This window comes from Mandrillus leucophaeus, unplaced genomic scaffold, assembly GCF_000951045.1.
Source record: "Mandrillus leucophaeus isolate KB7577 unplaced genomic scaffold, Mleu.le_1.0 Scaffold565, whole genome shotgun sequence".
In the NCBI taxonomy this organism is placed as follows: Eukaryota; Metazoa; Chordata; class Mammalia; order Primates; family Cercopithecidae; genus Mandrillus; species Mandrillus leucophaeus.
The window spans coordinates 1,016,937-1,041,069 of NW_012106086.1; the positions used below are offsets into that span (position 1 = coordinate 1,016,937).

Here is a 24,133-nt window from a genome sequence, read left to right on the forward strand (position 1 = left end):
CGAAACCACAATGAGATACCACCTCCTGCCAGTTTGAATGGCAATCATTAAAAAGTCAGGAAACAACAGATGCTGGAGAGGATGTGGAGAAACAGGAATGCTTTTACGCTGTTGGTGAGAGTGTAAATTAGTTCAACCATTGTGGAAGACAGTGTGGCAATTCCTCAAGGATCTAGAACCAGAAATACCATTTGATCTAGCAATCCCATTACTGAGTATATACCCAAAGGATTCTAAATCATTCTACTATAAAGACACATGCACACATATGTTTATTGCAGCACTGTTCACAATAGCAAAGACTTGGAACCAACCCAAATGCCCATCAGTGATAGACTGGATAAAGAAAATGTGGCACATATACATCGTGGACTACTATGCAGCTATAAAAAAGGATGTGAGTTCATGCCCTTTGCAGGGACATGGGTGAAACTGGAAGCCATCATTGTAGCAAATTAACACAGGAACAGAAAACCAAATACCACATGTTCTCACTCATAAGTGGGAGTTGAACAATGAGAACACATGGACATAGGGAGGAGAACATCACACACCAGGGCCTGTTGGGGGCGGTGGGGGGGGTGCGGTTAGGGGAGAGATAGCATTAGGAGAAATACCTAATGTAGATGACGGTTGAAGGGTGCAGCAAACCACCATAGCACATGTATACCTGTGTAACAAACCTGCACATTCTGCACATGTATCCCAGAACTTAAAATATAATTTTTAAAAATTAAGGGAGGTAATATATAAGCAGCATAATTGATAGTCAACCCTGTGCATTCGTTATTGAACTCTGTGCACATTTATAGTTAGTTTCTTTGAAGAAGGCATTTATTCAATTTTTTAAAAAAAATTAAAGAAAGTAATATGAATAGTATTTTATTAGCTTTTTCTTAGTATTTATATTACATTCTTGTTAAGAAATGTACCTATAGCTTATTTATGGGTAGTTTAATTCTTCAAACATTTGTTGAGAATCTGTTGTGCTAAATAGTGTACTTTGGTTGAAACTAAAGGAAATTTTGTCCTTTGGCTTGAATATTCTTTTGACTCCTGAAGGCTTAGTTTTTAAAACTTAAATTTCAACTTATTTGAAGATTTTTATGGAAGAAACTGGATTCACCCATCCAAAATATTTGTTAATCTGTTGCTTTATTATTTAAGGGCAATATAGTTTACCAATACAGGTCCCCCTACCCCCGAAAAAGAAAATGTTTAAATTTCACAATGTTGATTAACATGGCTTTGGAATTTTAAAAACTAAGAATGTGTGCCCTTTCCAGGGAATGATTTGACTCAGCAGGATAAGGGCTGTCTTAGAAATAAACTAAAAATTTCTCCATATTCCATCATATTTGTTTTCACAGATGTGGTTGTGACACCTTAAATTCCAGGAAAATCTTGATTACAGCCTTCAGCATCTCCAAAGGATGCTCAATCTATCTTTAATAATTCTCAAACTGTGAGCTAAGAAGAAATATATTTTGCCTAGACATCAAGTTTTTGAAATTATCCCCATTGGCAAGTTCTATCTAAGGTCCTAACTAAGAAAACTCTCCAAGCGTTCTTGTGCTCCAATGGCGTTGTTTTCTCATTGTTACTATAGATGTTCTCGTGCTTAACCACACACTCTGAGTTCCCCTCTCCTGAACTTCATATTTTTATTAAAGTATCAGATCTCATTTGGTATTTTTACATATGATGATAAGAAATGATCAACACTGGCCTTTTGTTTTTTCTATTATGAGACCAAATTGAGCAATATGTATAAAACATACAGGTTACTTCTTTGCTTATTGCCACCTACTTAACCTCTTTGTTTTTTCTTCTAGGTTGTTTGATGTGTGCACAGTGTCACGAACAGACAGAGAAACCAAACTAACTTTAGTGTTTGAACATGTCGATCAAGACTTGACCACTTACTTGGATAAAGTTCCAGAGCCTGGAGTGCCCACTGAAACCATAAAGGTATCAAGAATCATCTTCATGTCTTATCAGGCAGTCAACTATTACAGTATGTTAAGCAGTGGCTTTCATTCCTTATGAAAATTTCCAGAATTACGACTTTTAGAATTCAGTATATAGTTTAAAAAATCAAAGAAAATCTTCAAAGATTGGGATATATTCCAGTTCATCAACTAAGTGAGATGTTCAAAATACAGACATATGTATTCTAGTTAGTTAATTTTAGAATTAAGTGGAAAGAAAAACCTTTAGTTCTAATGCATATTAAAATTATTTTAAAATATCTATTTGTACATTGTCAGACCTTAGAAAACATAGTTTAGTAAGTGTAGCTCAGTCTTTCTCTGATGGTTCATTGTCTATGAAGGACATAATTTGAGCATTATTCATGAGCACATTGTGTTTTATGACAACACAACCAATGCTGTGTGAATCTGAAATACTACTTATTAGGTCCTCCTTCTTTCTTCATTTTTCTTATTCATAAAACGTTTATAGGGAAGCCTAAGTAACCAGATACTATGCCAAACTTCTGGGATTCGAAGATGATTGAGCCATGCTTTCTACCCTTAGAGGTCGGTAAACTAGATGCAGTGTATTGACTAGAAGTTCTTCCTACCTTTAAGTCTAATGGAAAATGCTACTGATACAGTTTTTGTTGTTATTTGCATTCTGCTTAACTGAACTTGGTAGATCTTTTAGATTTATGCACCTCATGTGCGGGTCTTCATGAAAACCTTTTTGTCTATGTGAATTAGGTAGCTTAGTTAAACAGACTCCTGCCTTATCATTCATTGTTTTGAAATGAGTTATAGAATTCACCATCATTCTAGATAGAAGTTAATAACAAAAAATAGTTTATCTTCTCAACAGAATAAGAAATGTCTTTAGTGATAGCTAAATGACGTTCTCACATACTGATATTTAGAATTTGACATATTGAATAATTTATTCCTTTTGTTTTAGATTAATATTCTTTTTTTTTTTCCCATGTGGCTCTCATTAAAGAATCTGGTGCTTAACAATAGTCCCATTTTTTCCTGAGCAGTTTCAAGGACATTAAGGCCCTCTAAATGTAGGTATGCCTGATAGTTACCTGTTCTTGACCATCTTCTATCTCTGCACCCCTCTTTCCTCTGGCATTCTATTCTACCCCTGAAGCTTTAGTTCTCTTATGAGTTTGTCAGAAACCCCGTGTTCAGCATGCAGAGCGGGGCATAGTCCTTTTTCTTACACAGTTTTCTAGCCAAATTGGACTGCTCACCATTCTCTTAGTATGATCTGTGATTTTCCACCTTGGTGGCTTTCCTTCTCATGCCATTTCTTTTGCTCCTTCTCACCAAGCTATCTACCTAAATTTTTCAAGTGCCGTCTCAAATGCCATTTGATCAACTCTTATAGCTGGATGTAATCTCATGTGCCTTATAACACTTGTTCTACGTATCTCTACGTAGAACAAGTGTTTTCTACCTTTAATTGGGATTTTTTAATGTACAGATCTCATGTATTCAATCATCCTCATGTCCTGACAGTGTCTTACACAATGATTTATACACATAGGTACTAAGTAAATAAGACACATTGTCATACTTTATTTAGATACAAGTATTTTCAAAATTATTTTTAAAATGACTTTCAAAGGCTTTAAACATAGACTATCAAAATAATCATTGATGTTTTCTGATACATTTCTAAGTTCAAAGTTATTTGGGTAGTGTCTTTTTTTTTTAAACAGACAGATGAGGCAACCATGTATTTTATATCTTACATTACCACCTGCATAGATCTTTTGAGCATTGCATTAAATTCTCTTAGGATATTGGAGGAATCATTTGCAAAGGCATCTGTGCCGTTAAAATGTTGATAAGCCAGAGTGGTTCACTAGACTCAAGTTTGATCGGGCGCGAGTAGAAATTAAGTGGAATGGGGGCGATCTCAAGGGTGAGGGTGGAGGGGCAAGCAGGATAGAAAAAGGTACAGGTAGAATGGTGGTCACCAAAGTAGGAAAGGGGAGGAGAAGATGGCGGGGCAGCTGCTGAGCCAAGATGGAGCTGGAGGCTTGCTAGAAGGAGGTGATTGTTGCCAGAAGCTCTTGAACAAGGTGACATTAAAAGTTAAATGTTTTTTTCTGAGCTTTTTGTCTATCTCCAGGAAAGGGAATGTCACTTCATTCCGTGTTAAACAGGAGATTGTCCTGGAGGCTGTTAAATTTCTTCAGCCATTAACATCAACACCCCTTGATCCAAATAGGCAGATAAGAGGTGGAGTTGGGGGCAAGGGCCTCTAGTTATTGAAGGTCTGTGGCTAATGGTGTATTGATGTTTTCATAGTAAAATAAACCATAGTCAAGTGAAATATTTCAGGCAGTTAACTTATATGTTAGTGGTTAATTGAACATTTTTTGCTAACTTAAAAGCTAATTAGAAGACTCTTTTATCTTCATTCTTAATTTTTTAAAAAAATTCTGAACTATACTAACCTACTTTATTTCCTTATTAAATATATGATTTTTTAAAAAATAATTTGAGTGTTTGTGATGCTTTAAGGTCATTGTTGAAAACTTGAATAATCATTTAAAAGCATAATAAAACCATCAAATAGATAGTTTTAGGCTGAATGTATAACTGATACAAAATTATTTTTAATCAACACTTGTATCTTTTTTTTCTGTGATTAACTTGCTTTTAAGAATTGGAATGCAGAATAAACAGCTGCTAAGTGGGAGAATCTGAATTCTGGTTAATTGAAATTTTAAAGCACACAACCAGAGAACAGAAATATTTTGTTGTTATATAGGCTCATTTATGGGAAGTCTTAATAACTAGATCAAGCAAATATTGTTATTATGAACAACCTATTGGGAACACAGAAATTGATTCTTTATATAGAATGCTGTGTTGTAATAAGAGCTTCTCTGACTATACTTGTACAGGTATGTATTGAATATTCACTCTGCATGGAGGGTTCTGTGCTAGGCAGTTCAGGGACACAAAATTGAATTAGGCATGAGAAAGAGAGGACCTGCCCTGAAGGACCGTTAGAGTATAGAAGAAGAGATAAAATGCAAACACAAGCATGTGGTACATGTTCTGTATGGTTATTTAAGTAGTTTAGGGGTATTTTCAAGTAAAGAACAGACTAATATATAAGTAAGCATGATCTATATTGTGCCAAACTGTTCTTTAAATATTTAAATTTAAATTACTTTTCAAAGGATCCAAATCATAGATATTAATATTGACATTGTCTTGCATAGATTAGAACAAATCATGTTGTTAAATAATTATACATAAGATATTTTATTTTTATTTATTTATTTGAGACAGAGTCTTGCTCTGTTGCCAGGCTGGAGTGCAGTGGTGTGATCTCGACTCACTGCAACCTCTGCTTCCCGGGTTCAAGTGGTTCTCCTGCCTCAGCCTCCTTAGTAGCTAGGATTACAGGCATGCACCGCCACACCTGGCTAATTTTTGTATTTTTAGTAGAGTCAGGGTTTCACCATGTTGGTCAGGCTAGTCTCAAACTACTGACCCCGTGATCTGCCCACCTCTTGGCCTCCCAAAGTGCTGGGATTACAGGCGTGAGCTACCATGCCCGGCCAGATATTTTAACATGAAATATATATAAAATAGAAAATCAAAGCAAGACCTCATCTAAGATCGTTGAAGCTCAGGGGATTTTCCTCTACCCACTTTCCTCTACCCAGTGCTGTGTTTTCTGTGGCACTGTTTACCTGTTAACAGGCCACTGAAATTCAGGATATTCTAATGCACATTCAGGACATAAATTGCATTAGTTGGGCAGTACTTGAATAAAACTAGGATGCTCCATGGTGTCTTACTAGGTATCATATGGGTAACATCATTCTGCTTATCATTTCATCAACATGTTTGTTAGAAAAGAGCCCATGGGCCGGGCGCGGTGGCTCAAGCCTGTAATCCCAGCACTTTGGGAGGCCGAGACGGGCGGATCACGAGGTCAGGAGTTCGAGACCATCCTGGCTAACACGGTGAAACCCCGTCTCTACTAAAAAATACAAAAAACTAGCCGGGCGAGGTGGTGGGCGCCTGTAGTCCCAGCTACTCGGGAGGCTGGGGCAGGAGAATGGCGTAAAAACCCGGGAGGCGGAGCTTGCAATGAGCTGAGATCCGGCCACTGCACTCCAGCCTGGGCGACACAGCGAGACTCCGTCTCAAAAAAAAAAAAAAAAAAGAAAAGAGCCCATGATGGTCTTATTTTTCCAGCTTACTTATATCACCTACCAATTTTTGAAGGGCATTTAAATGCCATTTGTTTTCAAAAAATAAAAAAGACATCAAACCACACCATAAAGCCATAAGTACTCATAAAGGTTGATAGTTGAGTGAACTCATCGGGGAAACTAATTATTGCATGGTGCTCATGTGGGACTTTAATAAAATACGTTAAGAGTATAGGCCTGAACTAAACATTTTCATTGAGAAGTTGAGAATAAAATAAAATCATAGGTGATTCTTTCCAACATGATTAAATATACCTTATTCTAAAAACAAAATAAGCATACATAGAAATCACCTTCATACTTCATCTTGGGGTTTTCATCACATTATTTAACCTCTTTTCTTGATATCCTTAAGTTGCATCCATTCTTGGTTGACAATGACATTCGCATAAAGCAGCCTGTTGGCTGCTGTCCTGTGAAGTCAACAGATATTCTAATTTTCCCTCATAAGCTTATTGTTGACGTATCTGGCTTTCCTCTTTCTAATTCAGAATATTATCTTTGAGTCTGTTTACTTGTGGAGGAGTTCAGTGCCATCTTTATTAAATTTTTATTGGCTCATTTGAGATTTAATATTGCCTTCCTGGGTTTCCATGCTGAGATTTATGAGGCAATAATTGACACCTTAATGATTGTGTTATTTTTTCTCTTAGGGTACATGATAAATTCAGAGTATCTATGCTTATATAGCACCTTTTTTTATTCATGGAGCTTTATGAGGAAAAAAAAACCGCTCTTAGATTTTTATTTTTTTCTTTCATGCTTTCATCTGCCATTCTAGGAGACAGGGTCAGAAAGAACTGTAAAGAAATTTCCTCAGCATTTTTCTTAGTCATTTGTAACTGCCGCCCAGAAAAAGAACTGTACACAGCAAAATATAGATGGAGAGAGACTCTTATGTAAAATATTCTCCTGTACAGGCTTTTCCAAATGTAATGCCCTCTTTTACTAACTCATTCATTTGGTATTTAGACTCGTCTGTATAATACATTAATCTTTTCTAGGATATGACCTGGCTTCTCAACTATTTTATAAACTCTTTGAAAACCTAGAATTATTCTGTGGACATTCTGTGCGTGAAACTGCATGTAACATGTTTGATTAAAAAAAAAAAGTTTGATGCAATTGGCAATATAGTTTCACAAGTTTGAGGCACTGAAAGGTCACACAAAAGAACAGCAGCCTCAAAAATAGGACAGAGTTCTTTGAGCTCAAGACCATATGGCCTCTTTTGATGATTCAATCTTGGAATAAAATTTTTTTTATTTATGTATCTTTATGATAAATGAATTCTATAGAGCTTGAGAGGGCCAGAAAAGCTCCACGTTCATGTCTGTGTAGGTCGTTTTCTCTGTGAATTAGATTTCATTTTATCTTCAATTGAATGTTTTTTAGAGTTTTCTATTGGTTGTAATATTCTCAGTAAGAGATAAAACACACTATTAGGTTTATTTTACAAAACCCAGACTTCAGAGACTGACACACACTGTTAATAGCACCTGTTTTCTGCCTCTGGGAAATATCTGTTCTCATGAATAATATCTGCTTGCAGTAAACAGTGGCTCTGATGTCAGTATGGGATGCCCAGGGCTGATTCATCTTTCTCAGTTTGACATAATGCAAAGTGACTGACTGGTCCCTGTACTGCAGATGAGGAAAGTCTCTCAGATCTTCTTCTCTTCTCACTCCTAAAGGAATCAAGCCATGGCCCCTCTTAGTTCCTGGTGGTCTCCATTTTGCCTGAATTACGAGCAGGTGATTTGTCTCATCTTTGCAGGACACAGAGCAAATTAACATGAAAATATCGCTTCCCAGAAAACAAGGCAGGCTTGAATGCCCTGTCGCTGCTGGTCATTAGCCATCTGCCACCGACACTCATACTCTGTTTATCACATTTGAAATTCAGAGCAGATGTTGCATAATAAGGTGATCCCAAAAACAAGGCAAGAAATTCAAAGAACAAATACTCTACCATAATGATAAAGATCTTGGAAGGAAATTTTTTTCAATCTAATATCATAGCTGCACTAATTGAATAGACCATGTTTTTAAAAACACACACACACACATCTTTCCTGGTATTTGATGCAAACTACTTTTCATAGTAACAGGAAATAATTTTAAAAAGAAAATACATTTGTGAAAGATACCTGAGAGGACTGTTCAATAAAATCTCTTTAAAGAAGCAAAGTCGAATGTTGGAATAACATAGTTCTGGTGTAAAAGACGTCATAGATCAGTGATGCCATCTTTTACTGTAAGATGGGCCTTAACCTAATGCAATTTAACTTAAAATAGTTCACTCCTCACAGTATAGTGGATCTTTCAAGGCTCTTAACTTGCCAATGTGGTTTCCCAGTTTATTTTCTTCTTGGCACTCAAGACCCTATGTTTTCTATATCCTTTCTTTTCACTCTCTACCCCCCTACAAACTCCCACCACCACTATCAGCCTCCCACCTCTAGCATCCCTCGACTCTCCAGAACTCTGCCCTGGCTTCCCCTGGCTTTAAGCTCTCTCCAACCTGAGTCCCAAGATTCTTTCATTTTTAGTTCTTCTGCCTTTCTCCATTAATGTAGCTTTTTACAGGATTGGCTATTATAGTGTTTTACCTAGTTGATTTATGCACAATTGTAGACCCTTATTATCCCTTATTCAAAGTATATCATTTATAGTATATTAACTATGGTGTGTAGAGGCATTGTTTTTTAAAAAACAGGCATCTAAACTTTTATCAGGAATGTGACCTATATTCTATGGAAGACCAGCTTTTAATATAGTCTTTTGACTCCAAAGAAATATTTTCTCCACAGAACCACAACTTTACTGCCCGTCCTCACTCTGCATCCCTCTGCCCCCACATATACTGAGACTTTAGAGATTTGGGGTTTTTTTTTTAAAGACTATGCTGCTAAGCAGAAATTAAGCAGACAACCTCAGAGTAGACAGGGGGATAAATCAAAGCAGTGGCAGCAGCTGACCACTGAGTGGAACAGGAGAGATGATTTGAAGGATGGAAGGATAGTGAATCAATACTGAGTATATTCCAAATTCAGGGGGAAAGGTAGAGTGAGTGAGCTCTAATAACTGTGGGAGTTTATACTACTAAACTCAGAAGCCCAAATCTAAAGTGTAGAGAGAAATAAAATCTTCAGTGTAATCTTTCTAATTAGTAAGATTTCAGTGTAATCTTACTGTAATCTTACTAATAATTTCACTTGTTTCCCCCTGCTCCAATCAGAAACATACATATTGTGCTTTCAAGTATCTTTCATTCCAAGGGAAAACTCACTAACTCAAGCAACTTCTTAAAGGAGAACAATTTTATGCAGTCCAGATTCTGAAGACTCTCAGAAACAAATCCTTTTGCAAATTCCTAACCCTTATGGTAGCTGAAAATATCAGAAGAGAAAGAGGACAGAATTATGCATGTATATGATATTCTAATAGCAAATATAACAGTTATTTAGTGGGATTTTAAAAGTCTCCAACCCTATAAAAAGCAACATTAATGTAAAAGGGCAGCAGATAGGAAATATGGGTTTAAGAAAAGCTAGTTTCTGTCTAAAGGTACTGTAAGACTGACTCACTAAATAAATAATGACTCACTAAATAGGCAAATGACACTTAGATTCAGCTAATAACAGATAAGTTGGAATCTCTTTAGAAAGTGCTTCCTCACCCTAGGCATTGAATCTGTTTACAAAGTCCATTAAAACTTGCAGGTAGTATATACCCATTTATATCACCATGGCAACGGATAGCCGAGTGCTCTTCTGCGTAGAAGGAAGGATATTTCTCATCTAAATTTAGCCTGTGTTAAACTCCTTGGTTGCAGTCTCTTTTTTTGGCTCTTCTTCCTCTAAACATTGGAACATCCAAGGCTTCACTGTCAGCCTTCTTCTTTTCCTTGGCTATGCTTTCTAATCAAGTGATGTCATTTAGTCCAGAATCTTCAAATACCTATTCTCCTCTCCCACATGCTCTTGGTACAGATAGTCAGTTAACCATGTAAAACATTGACTGAGAATCCTCTGCCCAACTCAAGCCTTCCCTATCTGCCCAGTTGTTTGAGCACCAAGCTTAGGCATAGTTCTTGATTTTTTGTTTTCCTTCACAGTCTTCATCTAATCCATCAGTAAGTGCTTTTGGTGTTATCCCCAAAAGATATCCCCAATCTGACTACTTCTCAGTATCTTCATTGCTATAGCTCTAGTTTAACCCATTAACCAGCTTCCTAACTCAACATGCCACTGCTGTTCCTGCCCCTTTATGGACCATCCTCTGTTTAACAACCAGAGGGACCTTATTAAAGCAGAAATAAAATTCTCTAACTCCCCTACTGAAAACTTAGCTCCAGTGGTTTCTCATGACCTATAGAATAACATCAGAAGTCCTACATGATCTAGTGCTCCCCACCCCCCATCCCCACCCCCTGCCTTTCCGATCTGCCTCCACCCTTCCTTGGGCCCACGGTTCTCCAGCCACAGTGGCCTTCTTTCTGTTCCTCCAGCCTTCATCTGTTTGGAATGCTCTACACTCTCTAGCTCATGTCATGTCTTCATCATTCCTTCTGTGACCCTCTCAGCTACAACTCCACATCTAGTTGTAATTTATCACATTACACCACATTATCCTATTTTATCTTCTTCATAGCACTTAGCTGAAATTATCTCATTTATTTTTTATGTTTGTTTTTTAATCTTTCCCAACGAGGTGAGACTTTAGTCAAGAATCTAGTCCATTGCTCTAGCTCCATGGTCAGCATACTGCCTGGAACATAGGGGATCCTCAAACACGTGTTTGTGACTGTACTAGGTGTTTACCTGTTAATTAACTCAGAAATGTAGTCATCAATACCACCATTGTATAAGTGAGGAGATGGTACTTTTCCAAGGATAAAATTTTTAAATATTTATATTACAGAAAAATAAGCTGAAGGTATACCATATCTCGGCACATTCACTTTGCATTTGCGCATTCCGTTCTTTGTGGTGGACCGGGACACTGGGATTATCTATGTTGTAGCTAAGAATTTGGCTTGGTTTAGACATAGTCTAAAACCATAACTGATCCCGCCAAAACTATAAGGTATTTTCTCCTTAAAATAGTACTGACTAATTCCAAAAACACTAACTGAATTCCAGAAATTGTTCTTCCCCAAGGTGGGATGCTTAAATATATTTTATACCAAGGATGGAGAACCAAGTTCAGTGAAGAGACTGATTGATGTCATGAATCTTAGATCCTGTTCTCATATCTCAGGAGTGTATATCTAAAAAATAATTTTGTAGTGACACATGTTTTTCACTTTAAAATTGCATTCCATATATCCCAATTGTATGCAGTCTTCCCCATCCCCATCACGAGAACTAGAAGCTTCAAAGGAATAAGTTATCTTTTAAAATCTTTAAAATAGTATACTATATTTATTCATTTGAATTTTATTCTTACCCAGAAATTTCAGATGCCCATATGTATTGTGGAGTTTGTAAGTTGAAAAAAAGGACTGCTCTACTAGAGCAATTGCCAACAATTTGCAATATTATCATTGTGAAATTTTAAATTAGTGAAAGGCATACAAAGTAGGTATCCATCAGCTATCTGAGATAGTATCTTATTCCTCATTCCTAAGCAAGGTGGAAAAAATTAAACAATCCTTTCATTGCAGTTAAGAAAGTAATTACTGGTTCTAGTAAATATTTGTTGAATGAATATGTGCTTTCACAAAAAGTTGTATAATGAAGCCTTGCAAACCCCATAGTGCCAGTTATGAGAATCTGGTGTCTTCAGCATATCGAATAATGTTGTAGTTACTGTCATTCTGTTTTTCTTCTTTCTTATCATCACCCTCTAAGAGCGTGATGTCCTGAAAGATTGATTCTTACAGTAAGTCAAATGAGGAGAGGTTGACCTGAATACGGATTCATATATTTAATCAAGGACTTAGCATCTGGGCACTGTGACACTTGGAGTTTTAGGAAGTAAAGAGAATTCCTTGAATGTCAGAAATGACAAAGTGGGCTGGGCACAGTGACTCACACCTATTATTCCAACACTCTAGGAGGCCAAGGAGGATGCATCACTTGAGCCCAGGAGTTTGACAATATGGCAAAACATGGAGAAACCCTGTCTTGACAAAAAATACAAAAATTAGCCAGGTGTTGTGGTGTGTACCTATAGTCCCAGCTGCTCAGGAGACTGAGGTGGGAGGATTGCTTGAGCCTGGGAGATTCAGGGTGCAGTGAACCATGATCACACCTCTGCACAGCAGCCTGGGTGACAGAGCACAAGACCTTGCCTCAAAAAAAAAAAAAGACAAATAAACCTTGACTACTACCATGTAATGGTTAGATTAATTAGGATGCCTGGAAAATGAACTAAACCCAACAGATTTTTTTTAACCCAACAGATTTTGCAAAAATGAGTAACCATCTATTAAAGGGTTGATAAAGGCTTTGTAAACACCGTGCTCTGTTTCTCCAAGTGTGATCAGTGAATCACCTGCATCACCACCACCTGGGGTGCTCACTTAACATGACAATCCTGCCCTGATTCCTCATTGTCAAACATAGTCTCAGGAGGGAGTTTCTAATAAGTACCCTCTGGTGACACTAGACACTGTGGCTTAAGACATATTCCCCCCGCAGTATGTCATATGACACAAGTGGGAAATGGAAAACATCTCCCTTACGTTCTGAGATGACTCACACCTCTGGAATATTTGCTTGCCTGTGCATTGGTAACCCCAGCCAATCAGTAGGTTTAGGCAATCTAAGCCCAGGTGAAATCAGGTGTGGTGCTTTCACTAACGTCATTCATATGTACGAAACTTGTTTAAAGGCACTGAAGTTTTATTCCTTAAAATGTTCTATTGAAAAACACTTACTGATTAATAGGAGATATAAATTAAAGAGATGCTTAGGAATAGGAGAATTCCAACTAAAAATTTTTAAGCCACACAGAAATCTTCCCTTTAAATAGTGTTCATCATTCATGATTTGACCTTTGAAAGTTGCTTTTTGTTTCATATACACTAATGATTTCACAGTTCTCTAGGGTCTTAAATTAGTAAACCATTACCAGACTTGCAAGTATAATGGATCAGAATTCCTACTCCTGTTTTATTGGTAAGGAACCAAAACTAAATGAAATTTAAATAGATCATAGTCATAGGTTTTTAGTGCTGACACCAATGTGGCTAAACCTAGTACTCTAAGGCTCATATGTTGAAAGCCATGAGTACTGAAAATCTCATTTTCTTCTAATTGTCTTTCTAAGCCTTTAGCAAATTTAAGCTAGCAGTTTTGCTGATTTTTATATTACCATTGTTCACTGTTGTCACTGACCATACTTGTTAATTTTTTCTTTCTTGGCCAGAACCAAAGAAAATATTTATCGTTCTACTGTAGTATAGTCACACCACTTTTAGATTAGAATGTTAAACCAAATGTAGCCAAGATTGGGGACTGCAAGGCATAAAAATTATGTTTAGGAACTGCAACATTAAAAGGTAAGTTTACTATTAAGCAATCAGATTTAGATCAATCTGGAAATGGCTATCCTCAATTTAAGATGTTCTATGAATATGGTTAGTATGGAATGAACACTTGTTGAAATTTTAATTTCACTAATATATCATATGTTAATATTTAAGTCTGGAACTGAGAAATTCACCATTACTCATAACTGAAGACTTGAAATGTTTGTTGAGACTAAGATAATATAAAAGATATGCGTGTGGGCCCTGCTTCCCTTTGCTTCCTTCCTCTACCAAAATATATTCCAGGTCAGGAGGATGGGGTTCAGAATAGGCGAGAAATAGGTTGGTGATCACAGGAAGAGAATTGGTTGAATGGGTCACAGAAAAGAAGGAGAGTTATTTACCATAAATAAACCCAAAAAAAAGTGCTTTTTTAAAAAGCATGTGAATTGGGTGCTGACGAGTTGATGGGTGCAGCACACCAACATGGCACAAGTGTACACATGTAACAAACTTGCACGTTATGCACATGTACCCTAGAACTTAAAGTATAATAATAATAAATAAATTTTTTAAAAAAAGAAAGAAATAAAAAACATCTTCCCTTATTCATGAAAAAAAAAAAAGCATGTGATTATGCTGAGCGTAAGTGCCTGAAACATTACATGCTAATTCTTGTACCCCCCATTATGATTATTACTCTGATCAAAGCAATTGATCTTGTAAACCTCAAGTCTTTTAATATTTCAACCAGAAACTAAAGATGAGTTGTTTTATATCTTTAATACAAAACGATGTAAATCAAAATAAACACTACAAAGGGACATAAATACCAATTAAGTTTTGTCTTTGACATCATCTTTTCTTAATATTGCCACTATACTAACAGCCCGTGATATGTGTCTTATCTTTGCTGTAAGATCCTAATAAAAACACTTGGGAACTTGGAAGGAAGTAAAACACAAATTACGTTAGAGCAAATTAAGAAAAAGAGTTGCATTTTGGTATCCTCCCAAGTGGGGAGATTTATGAGAGCATCACACATCAAGAGAAAGGACTTCTCTTCTGTTTCAACTCCACCATCACTTTCTCCACAGTTTCACTGGACCTCTTACTTTATTTATCACCAAGTTCTATAATTAACATATGGTTCATGTTATTGATTTCTCAGGTTTCAAAGTAAAATAAATTGAGCTTTCTTCCACATTTAGAATATACAGTTTTTTTAAGGAACTCTAAACAAAGACACGCATTATTTGTAAGTTGGAGAGCAGCTGCCAGAAAACAGAAAATTAGGAATGGAGTCATGAGTGAAATAATGGAGATACTGTTCAGAGGTAACCCTTTGTGCAGCAGGAAATTTTCCTTAGAAAAGAAGACAGCTGAGTTTGCTTGTAAATTTTGCTAGAAACAGGCCTGATTTAGTAACATTTAGTGCTGGTTAGGAGGCTGAAGACAACACTTTCAGCTTTGGATTCCACGCGAGTGGCCTGTTTTATATTTTGTACACAGTCTAAATACTTTATAGTTTCAAAAGGTATGTGTGTAGGGGAGAGCTACTACTAATTTTTTAAATGATACAATAATATGTAAACAAATATCAGATCTGAGAGTAGAGTTTTCTAAGTGCAAAACAGTAGAAAATGTCACAAAGGAAATGATTCATGCACTAGACTGTAAAAATTTTAAACTTAAAATATTATAAATAAAGCTAAAAAGCGAATGATAAAATATTTGAAAAAGTTTGGCAAAGGTTTAGTGTCCTTAATATATAAAAAGCTCTTACAAACCACTAAGAAAAAGATTACCCAATTTAGATATGGATAAGAACATGAACAAATTTGCAAAGACGTACATATATACAGGACGCTGGTAGACATGGGAAATGCCCAACCTCCCAAATAATTAGAGAAATGAACAATAAAAATGTATCACAGGGGATAATTAAATACATTATGAAAATTTATCTAACAAAATGAATACATCTCACAGGATGATTTTTCAAAAAATCTCATATTTTTGAAGAATAATTGCCTAAAGAAATACAAGATCCAAATTATATATACAATAGGATCCCATTTGGGGAATATATTTCAAATACGTATATTAAGAAACTAGCCTGAAATACACCAAAATACTAACAGTATATATCTCTGTCAAGGTATTATGGGTTCCTTATAATTTATTGTTTACAATGAGCTAGTGCCATACAACATTAAACCCTTTAATATTCCCAATAATTAACTGGTTTTGCCCTACAAAAATGACAGTTTCATATAATTCAACTCAATATTTTTATAATCCAACAAAAGGGTGTTTTAACATACATCTTAATGGGGAATGCCCTCTATTCCAGAAAAGTTGAAGTTCTCACATCTGAATCTTTTCTTTATAGCCCAACATAAGAATTAACAACATGGTATCACTTCCTTTGCTCTTAGGCAACACAAGGGGACAGGTTTTGTAAAATAATCAGTGTGTATACATTAAAAACATTCAGTACATGTTTACTGATGATGATGATATTGATAAAATAGCAAACATTGAAGGACTAGGAAAAATGATATGATAAGTTTTCTAATGAGATTTATTGACACCATTGTTATCTCCTTTAATCTCACAAACATTTTACCATTAAATAGTATAATTGGGCTATGGAGAAATTTCACTTGATTGTAAATGGAAGCAATTGCTGATGAGTAGTAAATTTTTAAATCAATGTCTACGTATAGAAGACAGATTTTGCAAGCCTATTTTTACTACAATGACAGGCACTGGTACAGGGATTTCTTTAACAATCTCTAGGCTTTCAGTACTTTTAAAATCCTGGATTGGCAGGTACAGGGAGATTGTCCATGAATAGATAAGATATTATGAATGCAGAATTGGTTTAATGAAGCAGTGTTAGATGTCTTTCCAGTTTTTCCTGAAACAAAATGTTTAATTTGAGACTTGAAATGTTAACAGCAATCTTCATTGTATGTGCATGGCCATACAGCAACATGTTTGTATATAACTCCACTGTTCACTCAAGGGCAAAATACATTTCTTTCAAATTAAATGGGATAAAAGGGGAAAGTGATGCCAGACAAAGGGAATTTGTATGTATGTTTATTTTTTTTAAGCTTTTTTTTTTTTGGCTTAAAGTCTGTTGTTCCATTCTACTGTGGCCTTTTGAAAGTATGAAGGTGAAAATAGACCAATATGGATGACAGTAAAGGAAAACTGCTGAGGACACATCACTTGCAGAAAGATAAATACCCATAGTGTTGGTAATGCCCCTGTTGGATTTAGAAAACTGGTACCACCAAACACATTTTTTAAAAAAATAGCTTTTATCCCAGACCAAATCATTTCTATAGTAGCTAAAATTGCTGTGTTCCAGAGTCATCCTGTGAGCCCATATGCCATCAAAGCAGATGCACTTAAGGTGGAGGAGCAAGCCCTGATGCTAATCTGAAACACAGGTTAAAGGAGAGTCCCATTTCACTAGTACAGAAACCACTAAGCTTTTTTTCCTCCAGCCAAAATAACAAAGTCCTAGCCTTTGGTGATTGATGAGCATGTTGCCAGGGGAAATGGACTGGAAAATCATCGCCTTGTCTTTTACTTGCCACAGGAAAGCCATAACAGAGATCTCTATTCTTCTTGTTCTGATAAGAGACCCAAGGAAGCATGAAGAAGGGCTAAGAAGCCTGGGCATGTGTTATATCCAGCTGCTTGCTGGATTGCCTTTTAAAATACAATTCATAGTTCCCTTACTCACAAATAGAACATGTGGATATTTGGCTAGCCTCTGACAAGTCATGCAGCTTTTTAACCACAACTTCAGCAAAGTTTTGGGATATAAAATCAGTGTACCAAAATCGTTAGCATTCCTATACACCACCAACAGCCAAGCCAAGAGCCAAATCAGGAAGGCCAGATCCTATTCACAATTGACACAAAAAGAATAAAATACCTAGGAATACAGCTAACCAGGGAGGTGAAAAATCTCTACAATGAAAATTACAAAATACTGCTCAAAGAAATCAGAGATGACACAAACAAATGGAAACACATCCCATGCTCATGGATAGGAAGAACTGATATCACTAAAATGGACATACTGCCCAAAGCAATTTACAAAATCAGTGCTATTCCTATTAAACTACCAAAGATGTTCTTCACAGAACTAGAAGAAAAACTGTTTAAAAATTCATATGGAATCAAAACAGAGCCTGAATAGCCAAGGCAATCCTAAGCAAAAAGAACAAAGCTGGAGGTATCATGTTACTCAACTTCAAATGATACTACAGGGCTGCAGTAACCAAAGCAGCATGGTACTGGTACAAAAACAGACACATAGGCCAATGGAACAGAATAGAGAGCCCAGAAATGAGGCCACACACATATTACCATCTGCCCTTCCACAAACCTGACAAAAACAAGCAATGGGGAAAGGATTCCCTATTCAGTAAAGGGTTCTGGAATAACTGGCTAGCCATATGCAGAAGATTGAAACTAGACCCCTTCCTTACATCATATACAAAAATAAACTCAAGAGGGATTAAAGACTTACATGTAAAACCCAAAACTACAAAAACCCTGGAAGACAACCTAGGCAATACCATCCTAGACATAGGAATGGGCAAAGATTTCATGACAAAGACACCAAAAGCAAAAATTGACAAGTGAGATCTAATTAAGTTTATGAGTTCTGCATAACAAAAGAAACTATCAACAGAGTAAACAGACAACAACCTACAGAGTGGGAGAAAATATTTGCAAACTGCATCTGACAAAGGTGTAATATCCAGCATCTATGAGGAAATTAAACAAATTTACAAGATAAAAAAAAGCTTTAAAAAGTGGGCAAAGGATATGAACAGACACTTTTCAAAAGATGGCATACATACGGTCAATAAGCATATTTTTAAAAAGCTTAATATCACTGATCGTTAGAGAAATGCAGACCAAACCCACAATGAGATACCATCTCACACCAGTCAGAATGGCTATTATTAAAAAGTCAAAAGATCGCAGATGCTGGCAAGGTTGTGGAGAAAAGGGAACACTATACACTGTTGATGGGAGTGTAAATTAGTTCAACCATTGTGGAAATCAGTGTGGCAGTTCCTCAAAGAGGCAAAAGCAGAACTACCATTCGACCCAGCAATCCCTTTACCGGGTATATACCCAGAGGAATAATGAGTCATTCTACCATAAAGACACATGCATGTGAATATTCATTGCAGCACTATTCATCATAACAAAGACATGAAATCAACCTAAATGCCCATCAGTGACAGACTGGATAAAGAAAATATGGCACATATACACCATGGAATACTAGGCAGCCATAAAAATGAACAAGTTCATGTCTTTTGCAGGAACATGGATAGAGCTGGAGGCCATTATCCTTAGCAAACTAATGAGGGAACAGAAAACCAAATACCGTATGTCCTCACTTGTAAGTGGGAGCTAAATGATGAGAACTTATGAACACAAAGAAGGGAACAACAGACACTGGGGTGTACTTGAGGGTGGAAGGTAGGAGAAGGGAGAGAAGCAGAAAAGGTAACTGTTCAGTACTGGGCTTAATACCTGGGTGATGAAATAATCTGTACAGCAAACTCCTGAGACATAAGTTTACCTGTATAAAAAATCTTAACATTGTATCCCCAAACCTAAAATAAAAGTTAAAAATCAATATTACAGTACTTTGTTATTAGAAAGCACAGATCCTTAAAGACTATATTAGTAGTGAACATTTTTAAAAGGCTCAGGTTGCATTATATAGTATAGTTTGGAAATGTATTTGATAAAGAGGTTAGCATTTCCAATTCCATGACTTCTTCCTTTGTGTTTTTTTCCAGGCCTGTGTTTCAGTTCTGGGTTAGAAACATTTTAAACCTTTCCTAAATTCAGTAGATCTCTCACAAATTATATTTAGAGAAATAACAGCCCATCCACCAAAGTTATTCTCAGATCCCTTATCCATTGGAGGTTGGTATGCATGCTCCATTTCTTCCTCCTGTGGTCTTGTGCTTCTTGCCCAATTGAAATGGAGAATTTTGTTAATCCTATTTGTTGTTGGAAAGATAGATTGCCCGTCCCTTTAACAGGATGGCCAAAGAATGACCATCCTGAGCCTACCACTCTAACGTTGCTTTGGAAGAATTCTCCTGGAAGTAAAAGCACACATCTTCCTTCTATTAATACCAACAGTGAACCTGATACAACTCTTTAAGTTATTGCATTCTCTTCTCTTTTATTCTCCAACAAATGAGAGGCCTGTCTAACCTAGATCAAAACCTACATTGTTCATTCACTGAATTCCCTGGTTTCTGTGAGGGTTCCTTATTTTCCCAGAAACTGGGTACAGCCGATTCACATCAACTGGTACACATTAAAACTTTGAATTGAAGAAAAAGTGAATTAAATAGATTCTTGTTTTTATGAGCTTCTCCACTACTTTAGAGCAGCAAAATTTCACTACATGCCATGCCCAGCCACAAAATTGAGGAGCCTGTTTGTGGTGCATTTTTGAAATGGCCTTAGGGCTTCCCAAATTTGTTGTAAAACTCTTACCAATGTAATTTTCCCATTACACCTTTCCCCCTTTTCTTCTTAAACTTGAGTTTTGAGTTATACACAAGATCATAGTTAGGTGAGTTTTTTGCCCTGTCTTTTTTTTTTTTACAATTTTACATGCCTCTGTTCACTCATCTGTGCCGAAATCAGCAGGGCATAATCTATAACAGAGCCACCATTTTAAGTGACCGCCAGCTGAGTTTGATCCCTTATTATATCAAAGGGAGAAAGTGGACTTTGCCAAGGTTGGGGCAGATTCTCCAACCTTGCAAAACGTTGTGGGCAATTAATGGGCTTGAACATGAGGTTCTTTTGTGTGTATGTTTGTATGTGCACTTGTATGTGCAAGAAAGAGTGAAAGAGATACCATGCATAGAATTTTTAAACCAGGCAGCTCTGTGGTAGTTAGCTAGAGGCAAGAGATACCCTGTTGGCTCCCAGACCTTCCTGGAAGCTGACTGTTGGAAAAGACTCCTTGGAGATAAATCTCACGTGGTTCCCTTTTGCCTGAATGGTATCCGCAGCCCAACTTATACCTTAGGAGGCTTTGGAAGAGGAATACTTTTTATATCTAATGCACTTTGGAGATTGGAGTCCTGTAGCAATTTGCCACTCAGGAAAATAAACTAGCATATTAACTCCCAGCAAATGCCACCTCCTTGGTTTGAAGCGGTTTGTAAAGCATTTTCTTCCTGGTTTGTGCGCACCACATTGTTTCAGCTCCTCTCATCACTGACCAGCTGGCTTGTTGGTGAATAGAGCTGTGGGCCCCTCGCCATGTTTCATGTGAGGTCTTGGCTGGGTGGCAAACAGGCAGCCTGTAGCCAGTGTCAGCAATTCAGGAGGAATTGGCACAGCAGTGTCCCCATTAATTTCTGCTTGTCACATACTGTCATGCAAGTTACACCAGAGAGGAAATGACCGTTAAAAAAAAAAGGTACCCTTGTGGCACTGGGTCCCCTCCAGACGTTCCCCGAGGTTAAACAAGTGGATACAATTAGCCCTACACAGACAGCTGCGGGGAAAGGAAAGCCTAGAAGTGGGCCCCACAGCAATGTGTCTTTCCTGTTAGCAAGGAGTGTCGGCTATCAACATCTGCCATATTTTAACCCTTCAAAGGGACCGGTAAATTAAGGGGAGCTATTATCCCACGCTCTGCTGATCATTATCAATCATAATGCCTTGGGAAATTACCACAGTGCTGCTGCCTTGGTGGCAGGTTTTGTCCTTTGGGGGATCGTTTTTATGTTTTTGCTGAGAGCAGAGAAGAGTGGTAGGGCCAAGAGGGTGAAAGGAAACGGACTCTTTTAATTGTTGGTAATTTACTGCCACAGGGAAAGGGACTAGAGCCGCAATAAACTCCTCTTCAGCTCAAACTGAAGTAGTTAAAATTGGTGGGCTCCAGACGGCTTCCATTTCCAGGAAGATCCATCTTGCTGACTATCAACCCTTCTTTACCACAAGCTATGGTGACTTTTAGGGAGCACAAACAAGAGGAGACTTTGGGAAATGAGAACCAGTTATAGAGGAGAAAGGCAATCCAAGATGAGAAAAGAAATTCTAAAATACAGGCTTCCAAAAACTGTTGTTTTATTTTTTAAAGATTGAAATGATTAAGCTGCTATTATCCAAATAGAGTCCTGACTAACCTTTGTAAGCACATACTGTGCTTTGGAGTGGTTCTGTCTAGTGAAAGTCTGATTGCCAGCACAGAGGGATGGGTGACTGAGATGGTCCTGTGTGAAATTATGTTTGTTCCAACTTACTGAATTGAACTAATCATTAAAACTGTTTACAGAAGGAACGGGGGAAAAAATGGTTTCTTACCATGTTTTAACTCCAACAGGTTTTGGGTTCATTTATGTAGATCTGGAACTTTCTCCTCTAAAAAGAGACCATTTTTTGCTTGGGGGGGCATAAAAATGACAGGAGTTCTGAAAATGATCAATACTGATGAGTACAGGAAAATGAGCTGATGTTCATCAGAATGATTGCGCCAAAGACAACGCAGTGCTGGGAATAATTATTTTCTGATTTTACTGAGATGCTTCCTGAATGTTACAGAGGAAGATGCTGGCACCATTTAAAATGTTTAAGTGAGGGATAGAAGCAACCATTAGGATAATTGAGTAGAAGTAACACTGTTACTGTGTTTATTGAGACTTCATCTCTTCCTGTGGAAGAAGAAGTGACAGGATCACCAAGGAGAGCCTGGAGAGATTGTCACTGATGAATGTTAGGGCTCTTCCCATCCTATGACATTATCTAGTCTGAGACCCTCATTTTATATATTAGAAAAGAGAAATCAGAGGTTAGGGACTTGTCTATGGTTTCACAGTGAAGCAGAGGTGGAACACAAAGTTTCCATTCCCAGGTGAACTGTTTCTATCATTCCATGAGCTGACTCAGCACAGAAGGAGTTATGACCAATACTAGCAGCAACAAACGGGTCCCCCTACCTCGTTGATAGCAGAGAGTAGGAAGGAACCACAAATCTGGAATAGAGACAGCTTTCTTCAATACTTCTGCCATGATGTCAGGCAGGAAACTTGAGGCACCAGTTTTAGTTGGCCCTCTTAGAGCAAGAGATGCCAATTTCAAAAGATAGTCTTCTTACTGGCCGGGAATGGTGGCATGCATCTGTAATCCCAGCTACTTGGAAGGCAAAGGGAGGAGAATCGCTTGAACCTGGGAGGCAGAGGTTGCAGTGAGCCAAGATCGCACCACTGCACTCCAGCCTGGGCGACAGAGCGAGACTCCGTCTCAAAAAAAAAAAAAAAAAAAAAAAAAGATAATCTTCTTATGCAATTTTAAATCTATCTAAAAATTGAGAAATAAAAGTATTTCTCAAAATAATATGTAGAGTCTGAGAAATTTGCTTCATTCAGTATTTATAATTTTTCAAATGTTAGATCACAAAGGAAAATCAGTAAGGTACACATAAATGCGAGCTCTCATGAGTATGAGCTCAATCACTAATTATGGGATCTCTTGTCTTATAGATGGGTAGACTGTAAATGATTTTTCATCTACTCTTGTTGCTGATCTCTGATTTTAGGGGATCATCAGTAATTGAATTCTATTTGAGATTAAGTCCACTTCTGAATACCAAATTGTGACATTTATTAAGTTATTAAATCATATGCTTTACTATTCACAGGTAAAGCATTTAATAACTTACTAAGATCACAATTTGATGTTCAGAAATAGATTTAATCACCATAAAGTAGGTTGTTTCTTTGGTTAAATATGGAAATACAGAGAAAGTAAATAAATTAGGCTTTCTTCATGTTTAAAAAGCATTATTATTTCAGAATTGCTTCTTCAGCCTAATTTCAGGATCTGTCATGTAGTGCCAGGCTTCAGTTGAAGCAGTTACCTGAAGATTGTGTAGACTCTAGAGGAATACCAGAGGATTGGAAATAGGAATAGCAGAGAAAATACCAATTTAGTGAACAATGATGAGCCAATTAGACAAAAAAACATTGGCTTGAACTTCATGGGAAGGCACCGAATCATTACTAACTCCTGTGGTATTCAGAATAATAACATCAATCATGATGAACTGCTTTGGTAGTCATGTGTCTGTATGTAATTCCAGAAAAATTCTCTTCATTTTGGCATTAATTAATAGTGACTGTGTTTTATAAAATGGCATATTTCATTGAAAACACTCATGTTTAAACATGTCATCTAAGAACTTGAAAATCTTTCCAAACATGCATTAAAATGATAATTACCGAGTTCTCATGGGAAAAAGTAGTTTCTCATTTTAGGTCCTAAAGTTTCAACAGCATTTGGTATAGCATTTCATTTCACTTCTGGTCCTAATGACTCACTGCATT

At 36.9% G+C, this 24,133-nt stretch overlaps 1 protein-coding gene across 3 annotated transcripts in view; it reads left to right on the forward strand.

The window, feature by feature from the left end:
* CDK6 (cyclin-dependent kinase 6) overlaps positions 1-24,133 on the forward strand; it is a 255,467-nt gene that overhangs the window by 61,292 nt on the left and 170,042 nt on the right. For all 3 annotated transcript variants that reach the window (XM_011998273.1, XM_011998274.1, XM_011998272.1), the window contains exon 3: positions 1,836-1,971. In XM_011998273.1, coding sequence (XP_011853663.1) covers positions 1,836-1,971 — 136 coding nt within the window. The remainder of the gene's footprint in view (positions 1-1,835; positions 1,972-24,133) is intronic.